At 38.0% G+C, this 11,471-nt stretch overlaps 1 protein-coding gene across 1 annotated transcript; it reads left to right on the forward strand.

The window, feature by feature from the left end:
• The first annotated feature begins 1,117 nt into the window (after positions 1-1,117).
• LOC148094822 (sperm-associated antigen 4 protein-like) lies at positions 1,118-4,057 on the forward strand. Its single transcript, XM_087837096.1, has 9 exons — positions 1,118-1,205; positions 1,879-1,969; positions 2,074-2,261; positions 2,366-2,424; positions 2,557-2,668; positions 2,758-2,882; positions 2,996-3,169; positions 3,269-3,358; positions 3,547-4,057. The coding sequence occupies exons 1-9, from the start codon at positions 1,118-1,120 to the stop codon at positions 3,655-3,657; spliced, it is 1,038 nt and encodes a 345-aa protein (XP_087693222.1). The 3' UTR covers positions 3,658-4,057.
• Positions 4,058-11,471: the final 7,414 nt, after the last annotated feature.

The following is an 11,471-nucleotide window of genomic DNA, read 5'->3' on the forward strand; positions in this document are numbered from 1 at the left end:
TTTTATTTCACTCATCGTCACTTATTCACATGCATCAAAACAACATTATATCCACAGCTTCAAAGATAGATCACAGCCAATACTTTTCGTCTGTGTAAATTATTGCGCAGCAGCGTCACAGGCTGTCAAAACCAGAGCAGCGTCCTCCAGCTTGCCAAATCAAGCACACGCACGCACACAACGCAGATCAAACCAATGTCCCCAATGGACAAGCGGTGACACTTACAAACTGTGTTCAAAACATCCAATAATACACAGAGTGAATCCGCGTGTCCTACCGCTTCTGAAGTGTCTTTTGTGCTGCGTTCCACCATGCCAGTGTGAAGGTGCCGTTTCCAATTACTCCTTTGAGAACTGCGTCCACTCATCTAAAGGCTCCGTGACTCCAAAACGTATATCCAAAAATCCTCTTCATTGTTCTGATGCGTGCGATAAAAGACAATTTTCTGTTGACTAAATGTTGCGACTTTCATCCGTAAATAAAGCCGCGGCCGGCTGAGTTGGTTGTGTCCCTGTGACGCGCCTCCAATAATCCATAATGAGTCGTACTTGTACTTTGCGCATTTATTTTAAGAACGAAACATAAACAAATGTTTGCGCTTTCAATCAATTAACAAATAGCGCATGGATTAACTGGTGTGCCAAAAGATGACGGTCAACAGAAAAGTTTGCCCACAAACCACTCACCCAACAACCCCTGCTGTGAACACCGAGATCAGGTAAATAGACTGTGACCACACCCACATGCCATCACCGGAGACACAGGTAAGGCTATACACCTGTGCCACCATAACAAAAAGGCAAAACATAAACATGACTTTGGCTCTTACAACACCTTTGCACATGTGCTCGTGAGCGCATGTGTTGTGCTTTATGAATTTGGACAATATGATGCGGTGCTTATAAAGGGACTGAGAAGGAAAAGTTATTTAATTGAGAGCAAATTTCATTAAAAAAACCCCCAGAACTACTCACACCTTTGCGCGTGCGCACACGAAGTGCTGCTCTTATGGAACGCGCGTGCGTCATATTCGATTTGTGCATGTATCTGTTTGTAACGTAACTGAAAAAGCTGCGGTTTGAAATTTTTCTTCTGCACCTAAATTTTCTGGTTCAGATGAGTTCAGTGAGAAGCGCTAAACGTCCATATTTACGGAAAAGCACATTTAGTGATTCAGTTTCTTCAACTTTCGTTTTAAGTGAAGGTAAGTGCAATCTTTAGACTAAAAATCGACATGTTTTATCTTCACATCTTACATTTAATATATGTGTTTCAAATCTGAACATTTTAAAAATGGTATCCAGTTGATTATGTCAGAAAAACACTTTTTAGTGCATTCTACTGTAAAGGTGATTTTACTGCTTACCTGTTAGACGCAGCTTGTCTGATAAATATTAATTTCCTTTTGTATATTAACTATACAAACAAAGAGTTTTTAATTCTTAAAGACCTTTTGACAGGATTTTGGGCCAAATTCATTTATTTGCTTTGAGTCTTTACCGCTGTGGTGATTTCCTCTTTTTCTGAATTGTAAAAACTACATTGTGAACAAAAAAACTGACATTTGAAAGAGATTTTTTGCAAGAAAAGCAAGAAAATGTTGTGATCTGTTGCTATGATATAAATCATAACAATATGATGCTATGTTTTTGAAGACACTGGGAAAATAAAGTTCTTTATTAAGAGCGGATTTCATAAATGAGTGTGATTCAAATATTATTCTGTTCATTAAAAACAAAACAAGCTGGCACCGTGAAGTTTATATATAAGAGAACAGAGTTGCTTCTGATGGAAACATGCTCAAATCATAGTTATGAAGTCTGATAAGCTTTGTGTTAGAGACTCACTTAACCCCATGTTTCCCTTTCATTTTACAGCAATGTTGAGAAGAAGCCAAAGACTTCAGTCTAACGGCTATTACGGCAGCCAAGGAGAGCCGTTAATCTCCTACAAGGAGACTTTATACAGGTTAGTATTGGTCTACATGTTCTTTGTTGTCATCCACTGACATAGATGCATGTTTTGTAATCATAATCCATTTGTTCTTACATGATTTTGTTTTTTCTGTGCAGAATTTTCAAAAGGCGACGGCCCCGTCCCCGTCCAGTCCCTGACAATATTGACAGAGACACAGTGGACTGTGACACTGTGGACTACAATAACAATGATTTTGTTGACTACAGCAGTGGCAGCAGCAGAGGTCATTTTAGAGCCATCAAGGCATTGGGACTTTTGGTCCTCATGCTGGCCTTGTGTTTTGGTAAATGATCTCCTTCCACAAACAATTACAGTCTTTCTAGTACTATGTGCTTTTCTTCTGGATTAAGCTTCTCGTCTTATTCTGTGTTTCTCTTCATCCACCAGGATTGATTTTCAGTATTGGAGGGCAGAAAATGGACTTTTCCACCCCGTTCATGAGTGAGGTATGAAAAACATATGAGGCTCATAATATATTCCCTGAAGATTAATCAGATAATAACAGTTTATTATTATATATATATTATAACATGAATGGTTCTTCTCAATTGCAGTACTTAATGAATGGACATAAACAGGTGGAAAGGAAGGTACAAGAGCTGCAAAGGGAGTTAATGGACTTAGGAAAAAGAATTGACTTCCTTCTTCCAGTTGGGGACAGGATGCCCAACTTTGCTCTGGAGGAACTGGGTAAGACATGAAATCGGATCAGAATTCACGTAAGAATTTCTTTGTTGTTGTTTTGCGATTCCTTTCTCACTCTGTGTTTTTGTCTACAGGAGCAACGATTGTTAAAGAACAGTCTTCAGCATCCTACCTTACAGAACAGACTGGATTGAAGCTGTGGGGGCTTACATTGATACCCGCAAAACAACCCTGTGTAAGCCCAAGAGTCGTTATTCAGGTATAATCTACTTTCACAAAAAAACAAGATACTATCTCACACATCTGCATGATTTAATAGTCAAACACTAGTGGTCCAAACTGAACTCTGTTTTTGTTTCTTTTTCTCTGTAGGGTCGAGCACCCATGGTCCCAGGAGTGTGTTGGAGTTTTGCGGGCTCCCAGGGACATTTAACAATTAAGCTGCCACACAGCATCGCCATCAGTCATGTGACACTGGGTCACATTTCTAAGATGGTGTCACCATCTGGAAAGGTCTCCAGTGCTCCCAGGATGTTTTCAGTGTTTGTAAGTCACAGATTTCCACTGCACCACTGTTTAACTGTTGCATTTTACATATGTGTATATAGAGAACAACTTTATCTGTATTTATTTCTGTCTTTTCAGGGAAAGAGAGCATTAGACGACAGTGGTGTCCACCTGGGAACATTCGTCTATGATCAAAATGGAGATCCACTCCAAACATTCAGGATTCCTGTGAGTACACTGTGCCATTAGACACATGCACATAGACTTTTCTATCCAGAGTATTTAGAGGTTAGCTCCCCTTGCTATCTGTATATCCACCCTCATAATAATCACAGTATTCCTAAATTTACCATCCTTTCAAGAGTCAAGAAAACTATTATGCAACTAACCCATCTTGTTTTTGTTTTGTCTCTCAGGACGACAAAGTAGACGTCATCCGCTCCATTACGCTGCAGGTGTTGAACAACTGGGGCAATCGTGAGTATTCTTGTTTGTACAAGTTCCGAGTTCATGGAAAGCTGGCATAACTAGCTTCCCATGAACTCCATCTATAAAAGAAAAGAGAGGAAAAATGTGAAAGTGAATCAGACTGCAACACATATTTAAATAATTGTATTTGAAAAAAATTGTCAATTTAACCCATGTTTTTTTCTCCAGCGAACGTCCATCCCACCAGGTAAGACATGTCTGATTAAGATGTTTGCAGTCTGATTCACCTCACCCCCAACCAGCCGTGGCAGAGGGCTTGCCCCTCCCTGAGCCTGGCTCTGCCAGAGGTTTCTTCCTGTTAAAAGGGAGTTTTTCCTCTCCACTGTTGCCAAGTGCTTGCTCAAAGGGGATCATCTGATTGTTGGGGTTTTTCTTCTCTTATATTGTAGGGTTTTTACTCTACATATACAGTGCTTAACAAATTTATTACATCACCTGTCATAGATATAAGAACACCCCAAATTTCTTAAACCTGTAATTCTTACATTAGGTGATGTTCGACTAACTTTGTTAAGCACTGTGTTATTGTGAATTGGCCCTCAATTGGAACTCATTTGGACTGAATTAAATTTCTTGTAAAACATAAAAATTCTCTAAATTGTCTCCACTGGAAATTTAGAGATATTTTTTAAAACAACAAGAATAAAATTTTAAGAAAATATTTTTCATGTCTTTTGGTATTCTTAATTGTCAGAGTATATTAAACAAGCGTGATAACACTATGGCCAGAGGATTTACATTTTGAAAATGAACATTTAAACTCCCAAAAGTAAAGAAAGTAAAGTCCATGTTGCATGTGCTGTGATATGAGAAGCCTTCACTGTGATGCAGGCTTTGAGGTTTAGTGAGGTAACTTCAGGTTTAACCATGTGTTTGTAGTTGGGACACCAGATAGACCAGGGGTCGGCAACCTGCGGCTCTTTAGTCCTTTTAGTGCGGCTCCGTGTGGCTTGGGAAAATAATTTTTTTTTAAGTAATTAGCTGAAGTGTATTTTATTTATGTTAGTTCTTTTTTAACTTGTAGTTCTAAATTGGAAGATTATTGTGATATTGAAATACAAACATAAAATTATATTCTATTATTTTTTGATCGCTCAAAATAAGCGTCACACTCGCACAAGCCGGTGTACCCGCCGAAACGCCGTGCATTTATCGAGACTTTCGACCCCAGGTAGGCCAATTATGGATCTTCGGATCCACATTATGTCAGCAGCTGTTCTCCACCGTGAACTATGTTAAAAACAAACACCGCTCGCGCCTCACAGATGACAGCTTACAGTCCTGTGTAAAGATGAAAGGGACTTCGTACAGCCCCGAGTTGCAGACGCTGTGCGCAGAGGTTGAGGAGCAGAAGTCCCATTGTAAACATACCACGGCAGACTCGACGATGTTTCCATGAAAATGCTTTTCAGCATCTCTTTATTGACTACTTTTCACACAAAGTTGCTGTACAGCCGGCTGTAGCTTTTCAGCTCACAGCCCGACATACACCAACAACAACACAACAGCACAGATAGCACAGACGTTAAGGCGGTGAGGCGTGATTGCGGGTGCCGCTCAGGTGCGTCCGCCTCCCCTGCAGCGGCGCTGCAGACCATGCCCCACCACACACATTAACCAGGTAAAATACATATTTAGGTACAATTTTACAAATATCTGTTTTTCAATTTTTAGCAGCATAGTGCTGTTTTTCCAATTATTTTTTTAAAAGTCAGGTCAAGGCTCCAAAAGCCCAAAGGCGATATAAGGGTGGCGACTCACAACAGTTTTTGTTTGCTACATGGATCATTTTAGTTCAGCTGGGTGTCTTTCCTTTTGTTATATTTCTTTAAGAGTTCAAAATGTGTTAATTACATAAATAAAATAAAAAAATTATTTAAATAAAATTTTTATTTTATTTAAATAAAATTACAATTTTAATTATGTCATGATAGAGAAATATAGAGAAAATGTAATTTTCTCTATAGCAGTTCATGGATTTCATAAGCAACACACCTTAGTTGTTCACACAAAGCATAAAGGTAAAAAAACAATATATAGACTGTTATCTTCATTTTAGATGTCAAAAAGTATTTGTGGCTCCCAGTGTTTTCTTTTGCGTGGAAATCGCATCCAAAGGGCTCTTTGGGTGTTAAAGCTTGCTGACCCCTGAGATAGACCATTAAGCATATTGCATCTTGTTTTTTAACTTCATCAATTAGCAGATTTTACTGGAAATTTTTATTTAATAACCCCAAATTTGGACTTATTGATAACAGAAACAAGCTTCTACACTCATTTTATTTAGTTCTGTTAATTTCAAAACAAAGCTTCTTTTCCTTTTTCTTCACTAATGGTGTCACCTCCTGTAAGTTGTCATGACTTTTGAGTCATGATATGTATAAATTCTAAATGAGTGAAAGTCAGGGACTGGGCCAGATCGGACGGTCTGAGGCAGCTTTGTTCTGGTCTCCACCTCTGTGTGGAGTTGCTTCCTTGAGCTCATCCACTCACATCTGCAGGTAGTGTGAAATCAAGAGGCTGTGCATTTAGGAGCTGTGGTGCTAGATCTCCACCAGTTTGTATTTCTGCCATGGTAGTAAATGGGCTCTGTCTCTTGTCCTCGTTTCTCTGCGTTTACTCTTTAGTAACTTTTGTATATCATCTTCTCTGTAGAACTCAGTGATTCCTGAGATTAGGGACAAAACAGGTTTTAATTTTCTAAAATATATTTTTTGATTTTTCAAAAACATATTTACATATAATTGTAACACAAAGTTTTGGCTGTCTCACCATGGTTTGGTACAATCTCCCAGGTGTAACATTTTTTAATAATTTATGTTTTTGCTGGAGAAGTGCAAGGTTTTTGTCAACACCGTCAGACACAAAGAAATGCAAAAATATATATTTTAAATTAAGTTGTTTCAGCTATTTTGAATACTAGCAGCTTCTCTATTTTATTGTTTATGCACATATGTTTTCAAAGTAATTATACCACATTTAAAAGTAAGATTGTTTTGGCTTTTTATTATTAGAGTTACAGTCATACATATTTTCAGAAGCTTGTATTTAATCTGTATAAGAAACAGTCATATTAAGCAGCATGCAAATTACACATTTATTGAGAAAATTACATATTTTTATTGGAAGATCATGAGGGAGAAACTATATGGTTCTCCAAAAGAGAAAAATAAACAAAAACTCCATATTATGGAGTTGACAAGGTGCTGACGGTGGTGACACAAATCTGACAGTGGTGACACACTAGTAGAAAACAAGATATTATTTCTTTCAAAATGACCATTAAACATTAGCAACCTTTGTAATATCACAAGACACATCATAACAATTCTGTTTTTGCACATGTCAAGTTCTACATCTACACAGCAAGTAGCTGCCTACTACTCCTTGATTCCTAAAGTTCTCTGTGGTTGTGTGTTTAGACCCTGCTGGACTTTCTCTCCTTTTGACTCTCTGTGCTTGTTTCCAAAACCTTCCCTTCTGACTTTTTTCTCTTCCTTTCAGATCACTGGTGTTCTTTATTTTTCCCTCTTTCACTCTATTTCTCCATCTTTCGCTTTCCTTTATGAGAAACTCTTTCTTCAACTCAGGCTGGCTGTTAATTTTTTCTCTCTTTCTTTTTTGATCATCCCTGTTCCTTCTCTTTTGTTCCTCTACTGACAGGTTCCCCTTTGCTATTCTAGTCTGAAATGTACCATTTTGTAATTACAATAATTTTTCTGAACCTTGTGCTTTTTCACAGATTAAGGATGAATATTCACAACACAATTATGCATTAAGCAATAGAAATGCTATCCAGCCATTAAGTTTGATGTTATTAGCCATTTCCAGGTCCAAACCCCGCTGCAGATCCCAAAGTCAAAGGAACTCTGCGGTATCACTGAGAGTTACAAATTGTCTAAATTCTTTCATCTTTAATAAAATGATCAGTGTGTGGCTCCACCAGGTGTAACATCCAGGCATCCATGAAAACAGAATATATGAAATTTAACAGAGTTAGAAGTTAGATTGCTTGTTTCCACCTGAACATGATATACCAGCTTTGCTACCACTTCCAACATAAATGGAGACAAAACTAAACAGCAGTGACTATTGTCAGGTTACTGAAGTTGGGCTAGCTGGTATATAGTGATGTGCTACGTGATTGCTAGCGACACAGCTGTGTTAGCATAATATAAACACAGTGAAGCTGGAGGATGAATGCTAACCTTTTTCCACTTGATAAAAGTTAACGTGAGGGTTCCTGATGGTTAGGCTGACAGTGATCACTAGCTGCTTTTAGGGGCTTGTTCAGATGTAATAGAACAAGATAAAAAGCATTAAAACATTTTAACAGCACAACAGGCTTAATAAACACAGAGTAGTTTGGGCCTGGAAGCGGGATTCATACATCATCACTTAAAGAACAGCTCTCGGGGCACAGCTAGCTCAGTAGATGCCACATGATCGAAAGGTTGGGCGTTCAGATCCAACGAACAGAGGCTATCCTGGATTGGTAGCTGCCCACTGCATCACTGAGTGAATGGGTTAAATGCAGAGGACTAAGCATTTTCCTACAGGATTAATAATGTATACATAAACAATGAGATTCAAGATAAGGCAAATTTGATAATATTTGACACATCTGTGAAGCAGAAATATCAGTAAAATACACAAGAGGTAATATGACTGAAATATTAGTAAAAAATAACTTAATATAAATGGTGAATAGAACACTTTTGTGACATTTGTCAACACTATTAGAAAAAGGGTCAACACCGTCAGACAAAAATCCTGATGGTGTTGACAAAATACCCTACTTTCTCTCATAACACATGTTTTTCTGATAGAAGCCATCTTGTTTTTCATCATTTGCTTATGGCCTCTACAATCTACCTAAATGAGGCTGTTTTTACAAAAAAAAATAAAAAAATAAAATCTTGGATTACATCGACTTTGGTGTTGACGCACTATGGTTGTGACACAGAGTTTTATCAGAAAGGTGTGCAATAAATGAAATAAAAACAAACAAATAATCACAGCAGTGACCTCATGGCATGTGTATCAAACAGGAAGTGGTAAAGGGGTCCTCAGAGTGTAAGCTACCCACAATAATTCCTGATTTTTTTGTACTTTTGAAAAAATCTGACGGTGTTGACAAAAACTCTGGACACGATTTTAATCACTTAAAAATATTTAAAAATAAATTTTCAATTGCATATTTTGATATTATATAAGGTATTGACTTAAATACTTAGTGACGAGAGCCATGATGTTTAATTTTACATTACTTTTAATTTTTTTTTCTGTATTTTGATATTATCACACCTGCTTCTAGACAATGGATTTTTAAGGTACTGGTAATGTATTGTACCATTTAAAATAAATATATATTTATAAAAAAGGCAAAATCATAGTTTTGTTGTATAAACATTGCCTTGGTTTGTCTTTTAGGCAGTTGGGGTAACACTTGTATGCATATTTTTAACCACAAAATTGGGTTTTATCTGCCGGACATGTTTTGTCCCTTATCTCAAGAATCACTGGAACTACACATCTGCTACTATATAACTCATCTGGAAATCTTACCTCTCCCGTCTCGAGGAATTTCCAGTTATCAGCAGGTTTTTGCCATTCTGCTTGCAGCTACGCCAGGGGTGTCCAACTCCAGGCCTCGAGGGCCGGTGTACTGCAGGTTTTAGATCTCAACCTGGGTCAAGACACCTGAACGAAATGATTAGTTCATTACCAGGCCTCTGGAGAACTTCAAGACATGTTGAGGAGGTCATTTAGCCATTTAAATCAGCTGTGCTGGATCAGGGACACATCTCAAACCTGCAGGACACCGGCCCTCAAGGCCTGGAGTTGGACACTCATGAGCTACGCCATGCCTCTCCAAAAAGCCCCCAAATCACTGAAGACTCAGCTCCTCCCCCTCTACGACCCTGCCACACGCTTGGTTTGAAACCTGGCCAGCCCACTGATAACCACCCTCGCCATCATCACCCAGTGCATGCCAAGTAAGGCAAAGCAGAACAGTTATCCAAGCAGCCATTCTCCATCTTCTCACCTACGAGTACTATCTTATATGATACCTGATATAGCTCATAGTTTCTGCCCACCCAGCTCCCCCTCTTCCCAGCAGCACTTTGAAAACAAATACTGAAAACACGAATCCCACCATCTGGCTCCGTTTTTGGGGCTCAGTAACAGTCGAATCATGGCACTGAAAATTCTTTTTTAATGGTATCCGTCATGTTCTCTAGGAAGTGGTTGGAGAGCTCAACCTCACAGCTGTGTAAACTTTCATGTGCTCTTCTACTAAAAACACTTAAAGTGCTTTACACAACTTGCCTCATTCACCCAGAAGATCCATTAGAGCTGATTGAGGAGCATCAGGGTGCAGAAGTAAGCTTGAGAGAAGGTGAGAAGGAGAAAAAACACAACCAACATGAGCACAAGGACAAACTAGGGTCACACACAACTTTATACAAGTAAAGACACACATACATGTACATGCAAAGAATATTATGTAAAGCCGCTCGACAATAGTGGAAAGAATACCAATAAAGTGTATCAATATGAGTCAAAGTATGCGTCTGCAGTTCAGCATCAACAAATGAAGTTAACAGGAGTTTATGTGACTAGTTCACATGACATAGAAATCAGCTTTTAAACAGAGTGCAGTTATGGGTTTCTTCAAATATTAACTAGGTGACAATAAATGTCACCCACAGATCCACCAATTAAACTGTAAACAAGACATGATCGGTGTTAATTGTTCTCTGTTTCAAAAGAAAATAAAGTCCTTGTTATAACATGTCAGTGACACAGATGTTTTTGAAGCTGTTGTTAAAGTTGTTTACACCAACGTTTAAATCTAATACAACAGGAAGGAAGAACAAAAATGGTCACAACTATTACTAACAGTGTGACTCACAGTAGTAATTGCTTCATTCAATCTGCCACATCAGAGCACTCTACCTGAAAAAAGGACAGCAGGTGTGTTTTTGTAACTTTTTTTTAAAGAAAAAAACTTAAATGAAATTAAACATGAATTGTTTTTGAAGTTTTCAAAAAAAAAAAAATCCATGTTATGCAAAAACATGCAGGCAGAAAATGCATTACTTCAAAAATCAATGAGGAGAGAAACAGAGGCCCAGACTTCTGAATCAAAACAACAACACATGCAGATGTTTGACATCAACGCCAACTACAGAAGTGACTTAACAGCAGTGAATCTTTGCACTCTGATGTAGTAAATAACCGGATGCTTGGATGTGATCACTAATCTTACCACACATTTACAGATGATTAAATACACAACTTCCTAACCACAGAAATCTGTGTGAGGTGGCATACATGAGATAGTGGCTTCAGTCTTTCCTACTTGCTGTTTTTGTTACAGTGAAGCAGACACAGGGATGATGCCTATGTTGTTTTGTCATAGATGATGTGAAGGTAATCATTTTCATCAAGGCCTCATTCTTAGAACAGATTACAAATGGTAAAGATGAATTACACTGGACTCACTGTTTCTTATACAAAGTAATTTTGGTTATTAATTACATTATTGATTAACAACTGACTGAAAATCAGTATCAGATAATTAAAGGTATTTACAGGTTTATCTGACTTTTATACATCACAACACAGCTTCAGCCAAAGTGCCCACTAGAGGGCACACTTGTTCAAAAGTTTACAAATATTCTAAATCACAAAACGAATGAGTCATAATTCTGGTTTGTTTTTGTCAGATGTCAAACAAATCCAGATGCAGCCTGAGAAGGGAACATGAAAGAGCCTGTGCATCAATCATCCAGGGATGAGGGAAATCTCAGATGGTTGATTCTGTTCATCGTTACATTTATCA

This window comes from Neolamprologus brichardi, unplaced genomic scaffold, assembly GCF_056152115.1.
Source record: "Neolamprologus brichardi isolate AB-2024 unplaced genomic scaffold, ASM5615211v1 NODE_ptg000153l+_length_46935_cov_1, whole genome shotgun sequence".
In the NCBI taxonomy this organism is placed as follows: Eukaryota; Metazoa; Chordata; class Actinopteri; order Cichliformes; family Cichlidae; genus Neolamprologus; species Neolamprologus brichardi.

Excerpts from the sequence above, each read along its gene's own strand:
- LOC148094822 (XM_087837096.1), top strand. The coding sequence starts at position 1,118 with ATGAGTTCAGTGAGAAGCGCTAAACGTCCATATTTACGGAAAAGCACA. Across the intron at positions 1,970-2,073 it reads TACAAGGAGACTTTATACAG|AATTTTCAAAAGGCGACGGC; the intron begins GTTAGTATTGGT and ends TTTTCTGTGCAG. Across the intron at positions 2,425-2,556 it reads CCACCCCGTTCATGAGTGAG|GTGGAAAGGAAGGTACAAGA; the intron begins GTATGAAAAACA and ends GGACATAAACAG.